Source organism: Emys orbicularis, chromosome 1, assembly GCF_028017835.1.
Source record: "Emys orbicularis isolate rEmyOrb1 chromosome 1, rEmyOrb1.hap1, whole genome shotgun sequence".
Taxonomy (NCBI): Eukaryota; Metazoa; Chordata; order Testudines; family Emydidae; genus Emys; species Emys orbicularis.
In genome coordinates, this window is record NC_088683.1 from 219,928,307 (window position 1) to 219,953,311 (window position 25,005).

General features: G+C 38.7%; 1 protein-coding gene across 1 annotated transcript in view; it reads left to right on the forward strand.

Moving 5' to 3' along the window:
* Positions 1-19,374, forward strand: part of TAB3 (TGF-beta activated kinase 1 (MAP3K7) binding protein 3) — a 31,659-nt gene extending 12,285 nt beyond the window's left edge. Inside the window, exons 2-6 of the mRNA XM_065413565.1 lie at positions 1,385-2,834; positions 6,754-6,914; positions 8,996-9,089; positions 13,788-13,871; positions 19,226-19,374. Coding sequence (XP_065269637.1) covers positions 1,385-2,834; positions 6,754-6,914; positions 8,996-9,089; positions 13,788-13,871; positions 19,226-19,374 — 1,938 coding nt within the window. The remainder of the gene's footprint in view (positions 1-1,384; positions 2,835-6,753; positions 6,915-8,995; positions 9,090-13,787; positions 13,872-19,225) is intronic.
* The last annotated feature ends 5,631 nt before the right edge of the window (positions 19,375-25,005 follow it).

The window sequence follows — 25,005 nt, forward strand, 5'->3', positions numbered from 1 at the left end:
TTTGACTCAGAACCAAAACTTTGCTTAGATTCAGGTCCAAGGTGTGCAGTCCAAACTATACCCCTCCTGAAATTTGAAGGGGTTTGGATTCTTCATTCCTCTGAGGGCTGCACAAGCTTTTTCAGCATGCTTTTTTATTTATTTTAAAGAAAATGTAATAGTTGAAGATGCAATGTCAGAATATAAGCAGTACTGGAAAATGGCTATTAATTTCTAAACATTTTAAAGATTCTAAATTATATATTTATCAGTTGGCCAATGTAGGATTTATTGTATTTTTAACTTTTCCTTGCTTTTAAGTGCTTGGGTTTTCTAAACTATGTCATAGGTAAGTGTACTGTTTTAGCATCCTTAATTGTATTTAAAGGCTTTTTTTCTAGTTTACTTGATAGCCAAACCAGTAAGAGTTAATAATTTGGGCAAAATGTTTCAGATTTCATTTTTTAAATTTGATAGAGAATATTGGTAGTTTATCTTTTAAAAAACACTCTTCACAAAGGACAGATTTCAGTCTGCATTACTGATAGTAAAATATTCAATATGCACCATTTTCAGACTATTTGTAAGTAGTTTTTAAACTCTGTTTAGAAAATACAATATACAGAGACTTGGAAGTATTGAACATCTCAGTCCTGGTGAGTATTTGTGGCTGTCTGCTACGTTGAAACTATTTTCTAGAAAGAGGAAGGTGATCAAAAGAGTAAATTGAAGTGGATTAGGCTAAGGGATAAAGGACAGAAATCAGGGGAGGCCTGTTGCAAGGAAGGTTAGACAGAATACATTTGAACTATGAACACACTTTTACAATAAAATTTTTAACGCTGGGGTTTCTTTTAAATTGCAGCTAATGGGAAGAGCAAACCAAAGTTAAACAAGATGAGTATTTAGATTGCAAATTCAGTAACCATGGAGATTGGATGGCTGGAATATGCTAAACCACTTTGAAATGTTGTTTTGAACACTTCAGAGTTTCAGACTGTGAAATAGTTCTAATGTGTAGTATTTTCTCATTTGAAATAGTGTTAAATATACATACATCCTTTTCTAAAGAAACAGAAACTTGTCAGGAATGAATGCCAAAGCTATAACCATTACCAAATTCTATTTCCCCTAACTTGGACTTGCTACATTTTATGTGGGTCACTCAGTAGCTAATGTTATCATAAGATTTCACTGTAAGTAACATGAGCCACATACTTCTTATATAGCACGATCTAACAGGGATTATCTTTAATTTATTTCAGGAGTCATAGGTATGCTGGCTACTGTGAAGTGTTATCCCTAAAATGCGTTCAAGCTAGGCTTAATTGGAGCTTCAGTTGAATATACTGATTGGCGTTACTAATGTAATTTGAAGATAATTGGTGTCAATTCTTTCTTCTAGAACAACAACAACCTTGAAGCATGTTGTCGAGTCCTTGCGCAGGAGAGCAGCAAATACTTATATATGGAGTACCATAGCCCTGATGACAGCAGAATGAACAGGAATCGCCTTTTGCACATTAACCTGGGTATTCATCCCCATACCAGCTACCATGCAGGGGAAGGAGCTCAACTTAACGGTGGTCGTACACTGGTACATAGCTCAAGCGATGGACATATTGAGCCACAATGCACAGCAGGTAAACAGCTGATATGCTTAGTTCAAGAACCACACTCTGCTCCAGCTGTTGTGGCAGCTTCTTCTAATTACAATCCATTTTTCATGAATGACCAGAATAGAAATGCAGCTACTCCTCCTCCGCAACCAGCTCAACAGCCATCTTCCATGCCACCAGGAATGAACACATCTGCTATGCAAGGCCCTCATCCTCCTACATATATGCACATACCTCGGTACAGTACAAATCCTATTACTGTTACATTATCGCAAAACCTCCCCTCTGGACAAACAGTACCCAGAGCTTTACAAATTCTTCCACAGATTCCAAGCAATCTTTATGGGACTCCTGGTTCTATATATATTAGGCAGACGTCTCAAAGTTCTTCAGGACGACAGACTCCTCAGAATGCACAGTGGCACTCTTCTCCACAAGGCCCAGTTCCACATTATACTCCACGCCCGCTACCTGTTTATCCACATCAACAGAACTACCAACCTTCACAGTATTCTCCTAAACAGCCCCAGATCCCTCAGCCAGCTTATCAATCACCACCTGCATCTCAGTGTCCTTCTCCTTTTGGCTCTCCTCAGCATCAGGTACAGCCTACCCAATTAGGTCATCAGAGTTCACATGTGTTTATGCCTCCTAGTCCTTCAACTCTTCCACCCCATGCATATCAACAAGCGCCCCAAAGTTATCAAAAACAGGGTGGTCACTCAGTATCTTATCTCCCTTATGGACCTAGCTTATCCAAAGGTTCTATGAACAAGATAGAAATTACAGTTGAGCCACCACAAAGACCTGGGACTGCAATGAATAGAAGTCCTTCACCAATAAATAATCAGCCATCTCAACGAAACCAGCACCCGCTGTATGCAGCCACTACTCCATCTTCAGGCTCTCCTTCAAGAGGTATGTCAGGTCAACCAAAACCACCATTTAATGTTAATCCATTATATATTACCTACACACAACCAACTGGACCTACAGGTGCACTAACACAGTCTCCCCGGGTAATGGTATCTCAGCCAAACTCAACAGTATTTAAAATCACAGTAGGTCGAGCGCAGACTGAGAATCTTTTAAATTTAGTGGACCAAGAGGAGCGTTCTGCAGCACCAGAACCTATTCAGCCCATTTCAGTAATACCAGGATCTGGAGGAGAAAAAGGAATCCATAAATACCAGAGGAGTTCCAGTTCTGGATCAGATGACTACGCTTATACTCAAGGTAAATTTCTTGAACTGTCAACTGTTATTTTAAAAAATTAAATTAAATTAAATTGAACCTATTCAGAAGAACATGATGACTTTTGGCCTGTGTGATCTGAGAGATTTTGATGTACTAGAAGTTTTTAAAATGTAACATGGAAAATATGAATTGATGAGAGATTGTTGTCAAATTCTAATGATTTATTATAAATGGCCATACAAATCATCTTGTCCCATAAGAGAACAAGATGACATTTGAAGAAACTGAAAAGTTGTGTATTTTAAAACTAACAAAGGCAAATGCTTTTCTGTATAGTTCATTTACCAAGTTGTTTTGAAGTTTTGACACAAATATTTAAATACAGATTAGATAATTTTCATAGACTCATAGAAATGTGGAGCTGGAAGGGACCTCAAGAGGCCATCAAGTCCAGCACCCTGCACTGAGGCAGGACCAAGAAACGTAGATTATCCCTGACAGGTGTTTGTCAACCTGTTCTTAAAAACCTCCACTGATGGGGATTCCACAGCCTCCCTTGGAAGCCAGAGTTTAAATACCCTTATAGTTAGAAGTTTTTCTTAGTATCTAACCTAAATCTCCCTTGCTGCAGATTAAGCCCATTACTTCTTGTCCTTTGAATAAAATACATTTGAATACATTATAACAGATATATTTATTTGTTTAATAAACAAAATTATTTTAGTTGCTACACAAAACCAAAAACATTGTACCAAGACAAAACCAAATAAGCCAGCCAAGGTAATAAACAAAAATAAGGAAAGAGAGCGGTCAGGGGATAAAATATTAAGGTTGCACAGTAAGGCGAATCCACATCTTGATTAAAGGTAGAATAATTCAGTTATTTTAAGCTTTTAAAAACGTTAATTTATCATAACTGACATAGCAGAAATGGTTTTTAGGCAGGATTTGGATGCAAAGAAGACGGTTGTTTGGTTGGTTGTTTTTATATGGATAGGGGCAGCAAATACTTTGAGAGAGCCCTAATATCAAATACCAAGTAATTACAACTTAAGTAAAAGAGAATTGGGTGAAAACTCTACCCAAACATTTGAGCAGAAAAGTGCTTTCTTCAGAGTTGCAGCTTTTGAAACCTGGTTGATATACTTGAACTCACTTGCACAGAGAAAGTTTAGTCTGCCAACATTCAAGCCAGTCAGCTATAATTGTCATAATGCTAATTAGCAGCAATTATTCAAAGCGTCTACTTCATACTTAGATTTCTAATGAGATGAGATTATCTGCCTTTCCTCTATCCTCCTCCTATCCTTTCTTTTCACTTCATTTTATTCCTATTTCACATTATTTCACCTCTCAAACTCTGCCCTGCGGTATTTGGGCCCTCATTTCCCCTGTCGCCTCAGAGCTATCTTTAACCTCTTAACATGAAATTGCTCTGTACCAGATTGTTTCTGTGCACACAGCATCCCCTGCTGATTCCTGGACTGAAAGCAGGCAGGAATAAACTTTGTGAATGGTAGAGAACAGTAGGAGTGAGGTGGAGCCAGTTAGTATTTACTCTAGGCAGCGTTGCCAACCTGGCCCTACCTGCCGGGGCCATACACTCTCTCGTGGCGTGCCCTTTAGCGGTTCCAAACAACCTTGAATAACTGGCAGAGTAACCACTGTTCCACAGATTAACTCAATTGTGTAGGAAAAATATAACTGATTTCATGTGAGTAAGACAAAAAATGGGTTCTGGATTGCAGAATTACTTGCTAAGTAAGGTTTTATTTGCTGCTCAATTTTTTTGCACCCTGTTTTTTTCCCCTAGATACTATTTTCTTTTTTCTTTGGTAGTTAGTTTCCTTCATTTGGACAGTTGAGTTTCTTAGGTTTGTATGGTCGTTGGGGCAGAGAACTGTATCTTCCTATATGTTGGGGCTTCAATAGTGGCTTTATGTGCTACTGCAGTATAAATATCAACAGCAATAATATTTAGCCTCTGCAGACTTACATTACACACTTATGTAGCACAACTGAGATTTAAAGAGGAATATACTTAAAATCTTCTGATTTTGCTAATTTAGGAAACAAATTAATTTGTATGACTTTTCTATAAGTCTCTACCGTGGTGAAAAAGTTCCAGAAATATATAAATCACTACTGATTTTTTTCTTTAGTGTGATATATTATATTGCATGATGATATAGCCTAATAAGATGCAGCACATATGGGAGGGCATTGTATATGTCAGGTATAAACTGGATGATGAATGAGCATATAAAGCAAGAAATTGGTGAGCCATGTATCATTACTGTTGTGAATTTTTTAAAATTAATACTGTAATTATGATCTTTCAAACTCTTCTCTTGACTGAGACATATTGTTTTTATGAAAGGTTGTTGCTGGTTTTGTTGCTTTAATGTTATTTAATAAGATATCCTGTTTTCAATCCCTGTGTTGCTACTGGCTTCTGACATGCGAGGGTCCATACAAAATCCAAGTTTAGCATTTCTGTTTCAGGTAGAAAAGTGGCAGCCAACAAAAATACCATATTTTTATGCTCCTGGCTCTTCCTCTCTGTTTTTTCTCCTGCTTCTGTAGGATCTGTCATGTCTGCTCTTAGCTCCATCTGTGGAGTTTTTTCCTTTCTTTCAATTAGTATATAATTGTATTTTTCATACCGTGTTTTGTTTAACATTTTTAATTTCTGTTTGCATTGAATGGAGGTCAGGAAGGGGAGAGACTGCAGGTGCCTTGCATGTAATAGCACTTTACAGGCTTCTGTAGTGTGTCCTTGTACATTCCTTTTTTCTGTTTATTTCAAAGTAGAAACATAGGAATAACCTGCTGGCAAACCCATTACTTAGACAGTCTACCCATCTGAATACCAGCAGTAAATCTCTTCCCTTTGCCCTCCCCGCTCAATTGCCCTTGTCAAGAAGGATCTTTCCTCTTCATTTGAGCATCAGTGAAAGCAAGTAGATCAGAAAGTGCAAAACCTCAGACCAGTGACCTGTATTAACTACTCCTGTTTGACATTAAAGTAAAATATTGAGGAAAATCCTGTCTAGTCTCTGTCAGAGAAGACTGAATATTTATTCCTAGCTAGTCGGATTATCTTTACCTGCTCACCAGCTGCCTCAGGAACCCATGACAGCAAAAGTCTTGTTAACTTGAGACTGACCATGACAAATTTCATTCCAAAGGCATACGTTTTTGAGGAAGTTATTAACGACTGAAAGAGGTTTAGAAGGAATGGCTCAACTTTAACTATAGAATTAAAGGTCCTGAAGGTCTTTACGTGAGGATTCTTGTAACTAATTTATGTCTATCTTCCTTTAATAAGGGATTCTCCTTGCTCGTTAGTTTTGCCTGTAAGCATTGGTGAATTTATAATACTGGATATTAAACCTTCTACTGTTCCAAAGGGCAACAGCAATTTTTAAAAACGTTGTTGTATAGTCTCTAATAGAACTGAAAAAATCAATACAGGTTTGGCTCTTGACTAATACGTGAGGCCTTCTGAGAAATCAGACGACACTATTACACAGCAGCTGTGAAGTCATGTTCTGGTGCAGTCTTTCAGACTCTAATTCTTGCCTCTGGTATTTATTCTTGACAGTGCAGTAGTAGTATAATTAGGTTGCTATTTCATCCTGAGAAGCTCTCTCCTTGCACAGGTGCCTTTGTATTTTTGAGTGGAGAAAGACCAAATACAAAAAAAGAAGCAGTGACCAAAATGGTAATATGAACGTCAAATTACTGTCTAAAACATTATTTTTATTCTGGAAGAATTTACTGTCCTAAACTATAATTCAGTTGGCATGAAGCATCTTTACACTGATATGTGGCTGCATGTTTATGCTCACCTATTATTTTGGAAAGGTCACTTGTGTATATTACACATAAATTAAGAGTTCTGTTTTTTAATTAAGTGCTTTATATTGACTGTTTATTCCCTATACTACTCTAGCCTTGCTATTACATCAGCGAGCAAGGATGGAGAGGTTAGCAAAAGAACTGAAGCTTGAGAAAGAGGAACTTGAGCGGCTGAAAACTGAAGTTAATAGCATGGAGCACAATCTTATGCAGAGGCGACTCAGAAGAGTAAACTGTACAACCTCAATCCCAACAGTAAGAAATTTGTATTTGTAAACATCAGGGTTTTTTTGAAGCTCCCTTGTTCAATTATTGTTCATGCAAGCAGCTTACAAAGTACAGTGTGTAATAAGATATTTTGGAGATTAAACTCTTCGAATTGGCAAGTAATTTTTGCTCTTTGCTTTGTGGTTTGTCTGCAAGATCAGTTCTTCCTTTGAAATAAACAGATATTTGGTACTTTAAGAAATACATATGGGCTACACTTTCAGAAACTTTGTTGTGCACACAGTGAAACCTATATGTGTTTACTTTTCTGTATCCCAGAATGATGACTGCTTTCAAATATACTGTGAGTGCCCAGGAGAAGATTAATGAGGAAGTCTAGATTTTATACCTAAGATTTGGCATGCACAGTTTGGTTATGTATGTAGGACAGATTTTTGAAAAGGAGCTTCAGTATGCCAGGCTACTGTCACTGCTTGGAATATATCTGTACCTCTTAGACCTCCCCCTTTTTACCCTCTGGTGTGGAAGCTCTGAGGGCACTTAGGGCTTCACTTGGCTGGTCACACCCGGGTAGTCTCAAGTGTGTTAAATGGGAGTTACTCTCCTCAGTTTAGCTGTACTCATTGTTAATCCCTGCTGTTAGTAATGAGTAGTTTTTCTGGTATAGACAGGTCCATATGTATCATGACACCTACTTTCATTAATATATGCAAATGTCAGGAATGGATCAGTTGATCCCTTACTTCCCACTATCCATTCTATGCAGCATTGTACAGTTGAGAAATGTTGGGCTAAAAGTTTTGGTGTAATGCATTTCATCTTGAGGTGGGAGGGAAATGTAACTCCTGATTTGCAGCTGCTAATATTAACATAAACTAGAGGTCAGATGCTGCTTTCAGTTTATAAGGATAAAAATCTGGAGTAACTATTGCCCAGGGTTTTTGGAACCCAAAGCAGTGGTAACTTTACTGTATCTTTTTTTAGGTGGTATTAGGAATAAATTAATGGGGGTTTATCTTATTTGTTTGATAAATGATTGATGCAAGCAAGAGTGCTCTTATTTAAAACTATTTTTATTAGATTTTAAGTTCAGATACATACATATGCTGTTGCAGTAGGTTTAGAGGATTTAAAAACATTTATATTTACCTGAAGTTACGAAATGGTTTTAAAGGATTAGCTTTAGGAGGTCCCCTCTTTTGTTTGACTGCCGGAGATGCCAGATTCTTGCCCAAAGAAAACTTCTTTGGACTGCTCCAAAGCAAATTTTTTTACCTAATTTTTTATAGCCAACTTTAAACAAAACACCAGTTTATAGTGACTTCAGTGGGTCACCATAACAACCCCTAATTTTAGCAAACCTTATTTTTTATTAAAAAAACATTTTTAGTTATAACAATAAAATGTACGTCAAAAGTGTTAGAGGCACTTAAGACCAAGGATGGCTGTCCAAATAATACATGTATTATTTATTTTATATTTATTATTTTGATAGCAAAACTGCAAACATGCAGTTATTTGGCCTTGCTTCTTAGGGCCTAAGATTTTCCTAACTAGGTGATGGTTTTCAGCTGGCAGTGGCTGAACATACAAAATTGCTGACTGCAGTACTGTCAAATTCGGGGTTACATACAGGAATGTCAAATTCTGGGGTAACAACTGCACTGATTTTTCAGGAGTTAGACCAGTTCAACTGACAACAAAATTTGGTCATTGACCTTTCAAAGATTCTCAAGGCAATATGCATCTGGTCTAAGGATATAGGAGTACTGTAACTGCCATCATAGGTTTTGTAACTTGATAATTTTAAAAGCCAAGCACAATTTTCTTCCTGGTAAGTATTAAAACTAATGTGTATACGTTTATTTATCGCCAAAATGCCTAATGAATAACTCATTTTAAAAATATCTTTAAACATTTCCCTTGAAATCATGTTGACATTCGCTATGGATATTTTTTTCGCTGCACTTACCCATCATTGGCAACCCTGCCCCCGGTAACATTATTAATAGGACCTGTTAACATATGAGACAAATAACATTGTTATATCTACATTAGAGTTGATGCTGACTTTCCTACAATTGCTATTTTGGGTCCTTTCTTACTAGCCTGAGGAAATGACCAGATTGAGAAGCCTGAATAGACAGCTCCAGATAAATGTTGACTGTACTCTGAAAGAAGTTGACCTCCTTCAATCTAGAGGTATAGACTTGATTGTTTTTGTAACACATAAGTTTTAATGTGGTATGTGTTTAAATATGAGTAGATCTTTGGCTTTTTCTTTTCCTTTTTTATCAAAGCTGGGTTTTACTGATATCAAGTCATTACTTCAGAATGAAAGACACAACCTGTCTTTTTTTCTTTGTCAGTTTTAAGCTGGTTGGATAGTGTGGTTTTTGTTAATAACATTCTCAATAAAAGTGGGCCCAAATTAAATTAAGTAATTACTTGTAAATAGCAATTTGAAAGGACTTTGTCAAGATAGTTGAATCTAAAAATGGGCATACCTTGATAATGGTTCCATACTCAAGTTCTTGAGTTCATGATATATTCATTGTTGCTGCAAACATATCTCTTTGCTGTGACTCATTGTGACACTAAATCAAGTGTAGTAAAGAAATTGCTACGTGTGCTCTTGCTGTGTCACATCTGCCACTTTCAGACTGAGAACACACTTGCCATATCTGTATTTTGAAGACACATGGACCAGCCTTACAAGATAAAAAGACCATAGTGATTATAGTCTAAAAAAGTCTGGTATAAATCTTGTCTCATTTCTAGGCTAGGACAAGAAAGAAGAAAGTAATACCAACTAAACAATGTATCTTAACACATTCCTTTGCTTGGCAAACTATTGATGTTAGAGAAAAAGAATGGAAAAGGAGGTATATAAGAATTAGAAGAACTAGCACCAAGGACCCTGAAAGTGATGCAACTCAACATGGTTTAAAACCAAGAATCCAGCAAATACAAATAATTCTAATTAAAAGATGCTTTCAAAAACTCCTAAGGAAATTTGTGGTAAATGTATTACAAAAACAGTTAAATTGTAAATCTCTGGGGCCTTCACCCTAGAAGCTCTGTCCTGAAAAAGAAATTGCATTTTCAGTTATCTATGAAGCAATCCAACACACTGAAATAGATTTTGCTGTCCAAATAGAAGTTGCCCTATGAAAACAAAGCAAAACCGGAGATATGCAGGGAAAACCTCTGATCCAGTAAAAGGTTGAAATAGAACATAACATGAAATAAACATAGAGAGGAAAGCTTTCAGATGACTAGAACAAAACACTTGTGTCCTGAGCAAATAAACTACCTCTCAAATGTAAACACTGGTAACAATACCCGAATGACTTAGCATCAGTCCATTTAAAAGAAATAGTCATATCTGAGTCATGTTCTAAGAGCTTGATCCTGCAAGTTGCTGAGTAGTTTCTGGATTGCTGAGTTCCTTCTTAGGGACCTGAAGGTGCTCAACTCATAGTAGGTTTCAGAGTAGCAGCCGTGTTAGTCTGTATCCGCAAAAATAACAGGAGTACTTGTGGCACCTTAGAGACTAACAAATTTATTAGAGCATAAGCTTTCGTGGGCTACAACCCACTTCTTCGGATGCATATAGAGTGAACCATATATTGAGGAGATATATATACACACACATACAGAGAGCATGAACAGGTGGGAGTTGTCTTACCAACTCTGAGAGGCCAATTAAGTAAGAGAAAAAAAACTTTTGAAGTGATAATCAAGATGGCTCAGTACAGACAGTTTGATAAGAAGCAAGTGTGAAAATACTTACAAGGGGAGATAGATTCAATGTTTGTAATGGCTCAGCCATTCCCAATCCCTATTTAGCCCTGAGTTGATTGTGTCTAGTTTGCATATCAATTCCAGCTCAGCAGTCTCTCGTTGGAGTCTGTTTTTGAAGTTTTTCTGTTTTAAGATAGCCACCCGCAGGTCTGTCAAAGAATGGCCAGACAGGTTAAAGTGTTCTCCCACTGGTTTTTGAGTATTATGATTCCTGATGTCAGATTTGTGTCCATTAATTCTTTTGCGTAGAGACTGTCCGGTTTGGCCAATGTACATGGCAGAGGGGCATTGCTGGCACATGATGGCATATATCACATTGGTAGATGTGCAGGTGAACGAGCCACTGATGGTATGGCTGATGTGATTAGGCCCTATGATGGTGTCACTTGAATAGATATGTGGACAGAGTTGGCATCGGGCTTTGTTACAAGGATAGGTTCCTGGGTCAGTGTTTTTGTTCAGTGATGTGTGGTTGCTGGTGAGTATTTGCTTTAGGTTGGGGGGTTGTCTGTAAGCGAGGACAGGTCTGTCTCCCAAGATCTGTGAGAGTAAAGGATCATCTTTCAGGATAGGTTGTAGATCTCTGATGATGCGCTGGAGAGGTTTTAGTTGGGGGCTGAAGGTGACAGCTAGTGGTGTTCTGTTATTTTCTTTGTTGGCCCTGTCTTGTAGGAGGTGACTTCTGGGTACTCGTCTGGCTCTGTCAATCTGTTTTTTCACTTCAGCAGGTGGGTATTGTAGTTTTAAGAATGCTTGATAGAGATCTTGTAGGTGCTTGTCTCTATCTGAGGGATTGGAGCAAATGCGGTTATATCTTAGAGCTTGGCTGTAGACAATGGATCGTGTGGTGTGTCCTGGATGGAAGCTGGAGGCATGTAGGTAAGTGTAGCGGTCAGTAGGTTTCCGGTACAGGGTGGTATTTATGTGACCATCGCTTATTAGCACAGTAGTGTCCAGGAAATGGACCGCTTGTGTGGATTGATCTAGGCTGAGGTTGATGGTGGGATGGAAATTATTGAAATCATGGTGGAATTCCTCAAGGGCTTCTTTTCCATGGGTCCAGATGATGATGTCATCAATGTAGCGCAAGTAGAGTAGGGGCGTTAGGGGACGAGAGCTAAGGAAGCGTTGTTCTAAGTCAGCCATAAAAATGTTGGCATACTGCGGGGCCATGTGGGTACCCATAGCAGTGCCGCTGACTTGAAGGTATATATTGTCCCCAAATGTGAAATAGTTGTGGGTGAGGACAAAGTCACAGAGTTCAGCCACCAGGTTAGCTGTGACATTATCGGGGATACTGTTCCTGATAGCTTGTAGTCCATCTGTGTGTGGAATATTGGTGTAGAGGGCTTCTACGTCCATAGTGGCCAGGATGGTGTTTTCTGGAAGATCACCGATGGATTCTAGTTTCCTCAGGAAGTCAGTAGTATCTCGAAGATAGCTAGGAGTGCTGGTAGCGTAGGGTCTGAGGAGAGAGTCCACATAACCAGACAAGCCTGATGTTAGGGTGCCAATGCCTGAGATGATGGGGCGTCCAGGATTTCCAGGTTTATGGATCTTGGGTAGCAAATAGAATGTCCCTGGTCGGGGTTCTAGGCATGTGTCTGTACAGATTTGTTCCTGTGCTTTGTCAGGGAGTTTTTTTAGCAGATGGTGTAGTTTCTTTAGGTAATCCTCAGTGGGATTTCAACTCATAGTAGGAGGTTTTACCCAACACCACTGAAATTCATCCAGCCCATCTGCCAGAGATGAAATTTTGGGAAGGATATTAGGAGATCCAGTGGCAATTTTTACAGAAAATGCCATGAGATCCTGAATGTCCATGCAGAGCAAACAGAATCTTATCTCTCCTCCCCCCCCCCTTTTTTTAAAAAATATTTATCTAGATGTTTCAAACCTGATCCATAGAAACATGCAAAAAAAGAGACTAGAAGAATATGGAATGAGAATGTCCTCTAGCAAAGGAGACAACTTGCAAAACATTCAGAGCAAACTGAAAAACAGATTCCCACAGTATACAGACAACTCATTCTCTGTGGGGACTGTGATCCCATTTTATAAATGAGCATATTTAAAATAAATTACGTATCAGAACGCCGACACTGAAATGGGATTGACAGGTGTCAAATTCACAATTAGGCATATATACAATCGCTGCTAACCACAAAATTAAACCTGTGTGCCAGGTCCAGCTGAGAATATAGGAAATGTGAAAGACCAGTGAAACTGCACAGGATAAATGAAAATGAAGAACAGAAACACCATGGGATTCATACCCAGAAGGGTATGGACAGAGAGAACTGTTCAGAAATGAGTGCTAATCTTCACTTAAATCCAAACTGATTTTCATCTGATTTTCTAACCAACAATCTGGAAGCAGCTCCTATTTACAACCCTTTCTCTCCTGCATCTGCAGCTACAGTAGGTTTGCGCTACATTCCTCTACCAATTTATTAAGAGCTCCACCTTTTGAAATGAGACAAAGCAGAGGAAGAGAGACAGTGTAACTAATTTTGAGCAAGTAAACTGAAAATTTAGGAGACCAGCTGAAAATACCAGAGGAAAATTAAAAACACTACAGAGGAGAGATCTTAAAAAAAGTTAATGTCCGAACTTTAGTATGGCACCCCTAACAAAACAGTACCATTTTTAGGCCCAGTTATTTTGATTCCATTTCCATATGGTCAAGGGGATCTCAATTTAGGTGTATAGTTCCTTAAACAATTGGTATCCTCATAGGAAATAAGATCAATGGGGTGAAACATTATTTCCTTTTTCTCTTAGACATTATTTGGCTTATTTAAACCTTTATTAGTTATCACTGCTGTCTGTGGAATACTGCAGTTTTTATTGATAAACTTAGTTCTGAAGAGTGGCAGAATTTCAGAGAGATGTGGTAAGTCTGCTACAATTTCTTCAGTGTAGTAGTATGCCTGCAAAGTAAATGCTGCAATGGGATAATATGATATGAGTCAGAAAGATATGGAAGATGTAATAAGCTGTAAACTTGCATCATATAAAAAGGTACTATTTGTACATATACTCTCTAATATCCTTTCTTGGTATTGTTTATATTTATATCCCTCTTACCAGGTAACTTTGATCCGAAAGCCATGAGCAACTTTTATGATAATATAGAGCCTGGTCCTGTTGTGCCACCAAAGCCATGTAAAAAAGGTGAGTTGCTAAATAAGGGCCAAGAAAACCATTCATATATCTGACTGTTATTTAGTAGTTCTCACACTGAGAAGGAGATTTTCCATGTGTTACAGTAAGTGTTAACGCAGTTCTTTTTATACTATCAGTAGTAGCAGGAAACATTTTACTTGTTATTTTATATATTTTTACAAGCTGTGCAGCTAAGACACTTAAACAGATTTATGTTGATACAGCAACAATAACACTGGCACTAAAAGCTATTTTCTATCAATGTGTTTAAAATTAATATTCTGATCATATGTTTATGCATAATTCTGCTCACTAATAGAAAGTACATACGCTTTTACAGTTGATTTTAGATTAACTTGAACTTCCAATTAACACATTTTTTAAAATAAATAATTTTGGTTAAATCCTATTTAGGTTAGGACACCTCAGTCTTCCAGTAACATTAATTATTGGGATTTTTATAAACATAACTGCAGTGATAGCCATACATAAATTAAATCAGTAATACAAATTCATAATTTGAATTGGTATTTTGTTTTTCCCATTAACATTGTCTGCTTGATGGTCACCGTTTTGACCAGAATTACAGAGAGTAAATTTCATAGTATTAATAATATTTCAGAGCAGTAGGAGTTCCACAGGTGCTGTATTCCATATGTTGCAGGCTGTTCCCCCAAAATCGAAAACTTTGCAATTGCTAACCTAGCCAGTATTATTTGCTCTGTGCTGTTCACATGTCATTTCTTTTGTCTTGTGGATAGTATGATTGCAGAATGCTATTGTGGTTAGCAGAAGAAAGATGATCTTGTGGTTGAGGCGCAGAATTGGGACTTGGGAGATTTGGATTCAATTAATGGCTTTGTCACAAATACCTGGTGACTGCAAGTCATTTAGACCCAGATTTTCAAAGGTATTTTGGTGTTGCTGTGCTCAGCATTGCAATGCCTAACTGATTTAGGAGACTGTCTCAGTTTCAAAAGTGATTGAGACATTTAGGAGCCTAAATCCAATTCAGTGCTTATTTAACAGCATAAATACAGATTTAGGAACCTAACTTTAGGCCTTTAACTTAGTCCTGTTTGAAAGGACTAAATTAACGCAAACTAGGTACGTTTTAGTTTACCCGCATAGTGTCCACACTGGGGAGTTAGTGCTCAGCATGCTAGGGTGGGTGAAAAAATCAAGACATTTATTTAAGAGCCTAAATATAGATTTTTGGAGACTAAGTTTAGGTATCCACATTTGAACTTTGGCCTTTGTAGACAAACCCCAGATTGTCTTATCACTTTAAACAGGAGTAGAACAGTGGGGAAGGGAATGAGGGAGAACAAAGTAGAGAAAGGGCAGGAGTCAGGATATGGCAGAGAGTTGGATAAGTTTACCACAGGTACACTTAAACTTTGCTGTTTTTACCCTGATGCCTTGCAGGAAAACAGCACAAGGCAATTATTCCACAACCTGTAGTGTTCCAAAAGATAGTGTGTGACAATGAAATGAAATGAGAGCAATGGATATTGATCAGTACTTGCTTTTCTAGCCTCTCTTCTTTTAGGATGTATTGGCTGGAAAAGTCAAGTGCATAGAAACTGAAGCTGGATTAAGCTACTGAAATTATAGTAATGTTAAAACTGTTTTTGGAACAGGGCAAATCTCTTAATGGACTGTACCTGTCAAGCCATTATCATCAGACAAAGTATACAGGTTAAATAGGTAGTTAGCAGAGTGTGGTGCCCATAAGTCAGTTCTTTGGTCAGGGGTCTGATGAAATGTGTGCAATATCTACACTAAATTAGTTTGTGCTGTGTGGTAAAAATGGTACATTAAATAGTCTACACAATAAGTGTTAACTAGTAGTTTGCTGGTAGCACTTTGACAATGTTGTGCAATTTTAAAAACTGACAATCAATTTGTAGTTCATTGAACTTTTCAGACTTTGATAGGCTTGGGCCGTATTTACATCCTTCTAAGTATTTATTTTACTGCTGTTTTAGAAAGTGCCAACATAAGGGTAAAAATCAGGTTAAGTAATTTCTAAGAAATTCAAAGAGATGACAGTGAAGCAGTTGACAAGTAACCTGGGGCAAAACACTGATTTTCTGAAAAATGGATGATGATGTCTGAGATACAGAAAAATGAAACCTGAGAATTCTTTGTCAAGACATACATACTGGAGCAATGTGACATGTACATGGTTTTAGATTTTTGCAGAAAAACTTGAAATATAAAGGATGATTTCTAAATATATTTGACCTAGGGCACAGATCAATTTTATACACTTATATACTTAATAAATGTTGAGGGTTTTTTTATGAGCAACTGCTGACATTCAACTACTTGACACCAGTGGGAGTTGGGTCATGCCCCAGTTCAAGAGGACAGGGCATTGCTGGAATGGGAGCTTAGGAATACCTTCAAAACTCTATCACCAAACTGAAAGAAGTTTGGGATGATTGCCCAACCTTAAAAGTTTTCCCTTTCAGGGTACTGTTGAATCACTTTTATCCCTGACTTTCATAAAAGACATTTCTGAAGAGCAGACTGCTCGTGCACCAAATCCCTTGAGAATTTATTTAGGAAAATACCTGGAATATACCAGGGGTGGCCAACCTGTGGCTCCGGAGCCGCATGCGGCTCTTCAGAAGTTAATATGCGGCTCCTTGTATAGGTGCCAACTCTGGCGCTGACTTTCCAATGTGCCAATGGTGATCACTGCTCAACCCCTGGCTCTGCCCCAGGTCCTGACTCCACTCCGGCCCCTTCCCCAGAGCCTGCCATGCCCTCGCTCCTTCTCCCTCTCCTCCCCCCCCACCCCCCAAGAGCCTCCTGCACACTGTGAAACAGCTGATTGTGGCAGGCGGGAGGCACTGGGGGCAGGAGTGGGGGAGCTGATGGGGGGCTGCTGACATATTACTATGGCTCTTCGGCAATGTACATTGGTAAATTCTGGCTCCTTCTCAGGCTCCGGGTGGCCACCCCTGGAATATACCCTCTCTCAGATCTTTCAACAAACTCCTCTCTCTCTCTCTCTCTCTCTCTCTCTCTCTCACACACACTTGTTCCTCCTTCATACTGCACATTTGAATATAGCGCCATCATAGTATCAGTGCTTTGAGGAACAGCATATAAACATGTTCTAGCAAAGTGTACTGTATACGTTTGTCTGCTTGTCATGATGTTGCCTTCTCTCTTTATCTTGTTTAGGAACACAGATTCCTCAGTCCCTCCCCTATAACTTCATGGATGCTAGTTCCATGGAATTTATCGCTGACTAAAGCAGGGGTGGGCAAACTTTTTGGCCTGAGGGCCACATCTGGGTATGGAAATTATATGGCGGGCCATGAATTCCCGGTGGGGAAGGAGGACTCTATGGGATGTAGCATGGGGGGAGCTCTATAAGGGATGTTACCGAAGTGGGAGGAGGGAGGACTCAGGGGTGTGAAGAGGGGGGGAGGGCATCTACAGGGGCGGTACGGGGGACTCTTAGGGGCCATGCCGGCAGTGACACCAAGGTGGCCGTACCAGGCACTGTCACGGGTGGAGGCACCCTAGCTGGGACAGGTGCGGCCGCTGGGCAGTTTCGTGGCTCTCAAAGGTGGGGCCATAGAAGACCAGGAGGGGATTGGGTGCACTGCTGCATGGGGGGGTGGGGAGGCTGCCACATAAGAGCGGGGTTCCGATCCCAGAAACAGCGCAGTGTGGCTCTGCGTGCTGGAAGATGGTGCTCATCAAGGGAATTGTGAGTCGGGGGCTGGGGAGCGCTGGGCAGGCGGAGTGGGGCAAGCCCCCAACCCCGTTCCCTGACGGTAGCTCGAGGGCTGGAAGCGGCCTGCGGGCCTTAGTTTGCCCACCCCTGGACTAAAGGAAGGGGTCGGAAAGGTGTGTGGCATTTATCTTCCTTTGAGGCATCCTACAGTGTTGACTTTTGGATGCAGGATAGTGCATTAGACCATTTTGGGGGGGGAGGGGGTTTATGGTAAATCTTTTGTTATTAATTACTGACAGCCTTTAATAACAACTATGGAAAGAAGACTCTTGGAAAAAGTCACTAGGGTAAAACGACAAATATGTAAATTGGGTGCTGTGTGAAAGTATAGGCTTTTATAAATAAATTCTAGTTGATGGTAAGAATAATCTACTTGGAAAAGGAGTCATGCCTCAAAGAAAAAATATAAATCTTTTGGAAGTTTTTTTTGAAGTGTTTGATCAAATGAAAAACTGAAAATAATTATCTGGCTTCTGAAGTTAGTATCTCTCTTTGTAATATTATGAAACACTCAGGATGCAAGTATTATGAAACACTCGGGAACCTGCAGCACGCGTGCCGATTTTTAGTGGCACTCTGCTGCCAGCCAGGGTCCCGGCTGCCGGCCCCGCTCAGCCCGCTGCCGGCCTGGATGGACGGAACCCTGGGCCGGCAGCGGGCTGAGCGGGGCCGGTGGCCGGGACCCCGGCTGGCAGGGGCCGGTAGACGGAAACCTGGGCCGGTAGACGGAACCCCAGACCGGTCTGGGGTTCCATCTGCCACTCCCACTGCCTGTCTGGGGTTCTGTCCGCCAGCCCCTGCCAGCCGGGGTCCCGGCCGCTGGCCCCGCTGCCAGTCTGGGGGTCCGTCCGCCGGCCCCTGTAAATGTAAAATGTATTACTGGCATGCAAAACCTTAAATTACAGTAAATAAATGAAGACTTGGCACACCACCTCTCAAATGTTGCCGACCCCTGATGTAGGTAGTTAAATGGGTAAAAGGACAACAGAAGGAAGAACCATCAAACTCTTCTTCCTAAATGGCAGTTTTTTAGGCACTATTAGTCGCATGTTTGTACAAACCATACTCCTAATGAGAAAGCAAGTTATTTCAAAGCAAAATATGTTGTATTACATGCAGGTCTAGTATACTGATTTACTGGCAACCAGGGCAAGAGTGCATTGCAATGGACCTGCATGACATCAAGATTCTTCCGTCAGCCCAATAGCGACTAGTTTTGGGGCTGAATGCCTGGCACTTAGCATGGAGTCTTCAAACCCACTTTCTCTTAGAAAATTCCCTTCCTTTGATACATGTACAGACTCATACATTGAATAGCATTTACATGGGCCTTGGGGTGAATTCATTCCCTGCTAACAGTCATCCGCTTTGAACTGCCTTCTCAGTACGTAATAAATACATAATGTATGTATTTTGTACATTCTGAATTTCAAATCCTAATCCAGTTGTACAGTGCCATTTAGATGGCTGTGTAAAACAGCTGAAAACGACTAGCTAGCGGATGAGTATCTTAACCTACTCCTCTAAATATTTGCTAAAATTGCATGGTATATTTTCTTATGAAGGCTTTGTTTGAAAAATAACATTATTTTTTCTTTAGAGCATCAAACCAGCTCCAAACAGACTCCACAGACTCAGCCAAGAGATGAAGACTTTGAAGGGGCTCCATGGAACTGTGATAGCTGCACCTTTCTGAACCACCCAGCGCTAAACCGCTGCGAGCAGTGTGAAATGCCACATTACACCTGAATCTGGAAAGGGTCTGCATTAGGTTGAAAACCGGTTCTTAAGCCCACAGCCATAGGAGAAGGAAACATGGGGAACCTTTCAGTCCATCTGCCAGGCCTTTGTTAGTCAACTATTTTCAGATTACAAGGGGGGAGGAAAAGATGTGAAACTGTTTCCATTTGTACTGCACTAAAGAATAAATTTGGGGAGTGGGGAGGGAAATATTCTTTTCTTATCCCATTGCAGTGAGCAAAGCAGAAAGGATACCCAAAACCAGGAAAGGATTCACTCTTTGAAGAATGTATACAGGAAAGCAGATAATTGCTGTTTAATCCTGTGGCTGCAGTTACTGCTTAGTGGCTCTTAATTTTTAAATATAGAATTTTTAGTAATGATGTGAAATATTACAGTTATCCTGACAAACTGAAGCCATAGCTGACCTACCTGGTCCCAGCTAGCTGGAAAACAAAGGCTCCCTGTGCTTCTGGATTGTAAACTACTGAAAAAGAAGACAGGAAAATGCAACTGTAAATTTTACAACAGATAGAAAACAGAGAGAGGGGTATTTGTAATTGCTGCTGCTTTTCAGGGTGATTTAAGTCTACACAAAAATTTGCTGTTTTGAGATTGTGACTTCTGGTGCGAAAATGAGGTACTGTATGAGCCTTATAAAAAGTAGAATTGGAGGTGATTCTGCAATCCCTTTTGCTTGTATAGTGCTCACCATGCAGTGTCAACACTGGTAATTAACTAAGAACCAATTCTACCATATTACTGATGAAAAGATTGCTGCATGCTTTTATTAGGCCATTGTGTGGTAAAGCTAAAAGTAAATTATGCTTTTATAAATAACGTTCTCCTAAGACTGCTCTGTAGCAGTACAGTGAACATATGCCAAATGCCAGAACTATTCCAAATTCTGTTTGGAAGTTTTGAGCTCAGCCATGGTTATGTATGAGAAGTGTTTGCACCCTGTTACTTAGGCCTTTTCAGCTTCCAATTTTGTGAAGAATTCATGATGTTTACAGCACAGAAGGTAATTTGTGCCCCAATCCTGATTTAGCTGAAAAAGAACAATCAATATTAGCTCTTCAATAAAGGTTTATTTGCACATTGTTAATAAACCAGCCTGTATAAATAGCAGATGGCAGATCTGGAAAAGTTGCACACTGCATTTTTTTATTTTGGTCAGGAAATGTTTGCAATATAGTGAAGAATACAAAACACTTGCAAACTAAAAACCATACTGGTACTTTTATGTATATAATATATTGTATTATATAAAACGATCAGTTTTGTTTAAACGCTTCAGTTTGCTGTAATAAAGCAGTCATTATTTGTGAAATCAGAACTTCTGGATTTGGGCAGCTGAATGATTATGAAGTGAAATTGTGTGACTGATTGAGGATGTTTTTAAGAAGCTGGTACAATGCATCTGAACTTTTACACTGTAACCATTGTTTAAAATCCAACATTTTCACAGCATTTGAAAGGGAGAGCTTTTGTTATTTTGCCTGTATTGCCTTTCTGATGTTTTCCCTCCATGCAGTTTAAAAAGATAGCAGCAAAAACTGCTGTCTTGTGATTCAGATCAGGAACTGCCTTTTATCTGGTATGATATTGAAATATGTTCCTTCACTCATTAAATCCTAAGCATAATCTAAAATAATCTATTTAATAAGTCTGCTTGAGATCAATTGAAGTGTGCATCATTAATAAGCAAAATGAAGTCAAAGGCATCGGTGTTGAGATTTCTTTTTAAGTTGATGATGATTTTGCACTGTATGATGAGGAGCTCATATGTAAAAGAAAACACAAATTCCCGCTGTCCAGATGAAGTTAAAAATAAGAGTACATTTTTGTAATTCTGTTTGTATAAATGGACAGTGTGGCAAAACTGAAGGGACAGTGTGGAAAACAGATGAGCTGAAGCATTTTACTTAAAACATTTTTCTTGAGAGATTAGCAACACCATTACCTGTTGTATATTCAGGTATTCAATACAATACCAATTCTGTCATAGTTCTTCAGTGATGATGCCTTTTCTTTTGTATGATTTCAATTTTCAGTCCTATTTATGTTGACTTTTTAACAGCTTTAGTTTCTGCTGGAATAGCAAAAATGATAACTAAAATGACAGTCATCAGATGAGAGTAACAGTAGCATGCTTGAGAACAGTTGTGCCACTTTGTTTTAAGACAGTGTAGATGCTGTTGATTAAAAAAAAAAAATGCATGCAACTCATTCATTCTGTGAGCTCTAATAATCCTAAATGCATGGTTTCTGGTGGTATGAAGACAGTCTAGTCTTAGTCATAGCTTTCACCAGCTAGCAGAAGACAAAAAAGAGGCAACCTATGAGGAGATGCTATTGGGAGGGTGAGAGAGGGTGCCATCAAATGGGCAAGTTGATTTTAAGAGCAAAGCTGATTTTTATTTGAGCTTTTTTTCAGTTCTCATTTACTGGTTGTACAAAAAGTATTGAAAATTTTTTCTGTTGTACTCATTTACTTGTAAATGTCCATGCACAAACATTAGCAGTAAAAGAACTATATATGGTACTTGAATCTTTAGTTTGTTAGAACATAAGTTGTATTTGAATATTAGATCATCCATTTTGCTTTTTGGAAGCAGGCAACACACCCTTTCCCACTCCCAACTGAAATGTAGACTATGCCAAAAAAGGTTTCTTTGTGTAATATTTATTTAATGCACACAAAACCCTAATGTCAGCTGGCATATAAAATGCACTGTATTGTATAAAACTTTTGAGTGTATTCGTGTGTGGATGGCAGGATGCTGATGCCGTTGTGGTAATGCACTACTTATTTTTAATAACAAGCTTTCCCTCAACTGTGCTATTAGACTAGTATGGTTCAGTTGGTAACTTACTTGGACTTTAGGTATTTAAAAGGATTTCACTATTCATTTAAATTAACTTTTCTAAAAACTTATTTTATATTTATCATCTATTAGTATCAATTATCCCTTCCTACTACCATAGTTCTTTAAAAGTTTTAGTCAGAGTGGGACTTGTGAACAATATTTCAGGGTATAGCAAACCAAAAGAAATCCTAAACTTGGCTATGCTTTGAATTTGATGTAATTATCAACCTTGCTTGTTTGGGAGGGAGAAGGGCAGGTGGGGGCTAAGAAGAAAATAATTTGTAAAATATAGTCTAAGATCAGATTGAGTTGTGCATTTGTGTGTCTGTGGTATGTGTGTTTTCCCTTAAGATGGGAGGTGTGATGAGAAGGTGTAATAATTTTTAAAGAGCTGGTCTCGGTCTTAGTACTTTCTAATCATGTGCTACTAAATCAGGTTTTCTTTAAAAATATATTGCTTTCTTTCAGTTACTGTATCTGTCCCAGTTATACTCTCATTTCAGTTTTTCCATGGCAACACATGTCAACATTAAGATTGATTGTAAAATCCTTTGAAACTGAATTCAGAAATATTTAAGAGCTGAAATTGGGACAAAACAAAATGGGGGGCGGAAATAAAGAATGTGAGAATATCAAATAAGTTAAAAATGAAATTGCCATCTTGATCCTTTTTAATATTCATTGGTATACCCAGGAATGTGAAAATGGCTTTCATAGTTCAAGGTGGACAGTTGGACTCATAGATACTTAACTGCTTCTCTGAGACTGTAAAATTTACATGCTGTGATACTACTGTGACTCTCCACTCCATAAAGACAGAAGACATGCACGCAAACAATGCGTCTTGTAGTCAATATTGCTTCTGTGTTCTGCACCTATTTTATTTCCTTTCCAAATGTTAACATAATTATTTAAAGTTGGCCATGATTGAAACTTGCTGTATGTTTTAGTTTGGGGCATTCTCATTGCTTGTCTATAAATATTAATACAGGTAGGTTTTTCTTGACTTGTTTGAATAATAAGAGGTCATTGGAGTTAATGCAATATTATAATTTTGGATTTTCAAGACCTGAAAGAATTTTTTAAAACTCTGTTCTTGACATTTATTTATTTATGGTGGCACCGATGTATCTAATCCATATTTCCTGCTGTGTGGAACCCTGTTAAATTTTTTCATTAAAACAAGACAAGATCTTGTCAAATCCTGTAAATATGATGTCTTTAGTTTTTAGATGTATATGCTGTGAATGAGATTATTACCAAGAGATGAAATTGTACAAAAGCATTAAGAGGCAATGCATGCATGGTATCTCCAGAAAGTGCATACTCGAAAAGTTGCAGATTTCTGCAAAAATAAATTAATAAACTAAGAAAACATCACATCCTGCATTTGTTCTCGTGTGTAGTAGAAGACATTTCCAAAATACCAAATTTTCTTGCTTTGACACTAAACATGTTTCTGTTAAAGTGTAGCATTCTCCATAAACCCATAGCTATATCACACTTTTGTTTGTGTCTTTGTAAATCAATATATTTCCCCCTGAACAACTGCTCTATGTTGGACTTGGGCCCCAAACTTGCAGGTCGATCTACAGGGGCAGACCTTTGAGGTGTGTGGTGTCCCACTAAAGTCAAAGGTGCTTTGTGCAGATCAGATTGCAGGATTGGGACTGTGCACAAATGATGTTCACAAAGTGTTTTGGTCTCTCTTCCTTTCAGCAGCAAGCCAGAGAACATTCTGATTCCAGAAGATGATGCTGTTAATGGCAGTTGAAAATTTATTATAGATTTCCAACCCCCCCCCCCCCCAAAGGCTTGAAGAAAAGGTTCTTTTATTGAATGAATGGTGTAGAATTTTAGTCATTTTTTTCCTAAGAAGACTCAGGTGTGACTGTTGAATCACTGCAAAGGTAGTTTCCTTAGCACAGTATCTTTCTTCAAACTATAAAGTTTATTAAATTGATTTGTCGTGTGATCTGGTAAGTATTATAGGAATTATTCTTTTCAGTTGATCCTTCTAACCCTTCTATATGAAGTATGGTGGTAGGTAAGTACTAGGTTTAATTGTTGCTTCTCAGATTAAGTGTATTGTGGCTAGACAACTGACTTCATTTAATTTATATGAAAATCAGTCTCAAATAGTGGCTTGCTGATGTCTATTGAATTCTAAATCAAAGATTTCCGTCCTTTGAATGAGGACTATTCAAGCTCCATGAGCAGGATTTTCACAAGAGCTCAGAGTTGGCCTAACTCTTCTCCCATTTAACTCATTGGGAGTTTAACCATTGACTTCAGTGGGAACAGTCAAGCTAATCCCAAGCAAACTTTGGATCCCCAAATTTGATCTAGCTCAAAACTGTAGTTTGGGACTATTGCCTAAAATCTAAGCCATTACGTTGTAACTGAGCAAGGATGAGTCCTCCTGAGGCTGCCAATGCCAGTGAAGAGAGCAACAGTTTCCACTGTCAGAGCAACCTGAATGTTTTTGTAGTTTCCTGGGTTCTTGTTTTGTAGCAAATGAAGAAACATTGGAGCTTCTAAAAAGCCAGTGTAGCATAACTGGGGTGGAGGGGTTGGGGGATAACCTGCTATGAGGTAAGGGTTTACCTTACATAATATTACCACACAAACTTGGTTGACTTAGAGTTAAGGTTGCTCTAAGCATGCAGATTCACTTCCTCTAATTCATACTCATTGTACAAGCTTAGCTATAGGTTCAGAGTTAAGTTTGTGTTTGTGGGCTGCATCCTTGTCTAGTGTGTGAGGA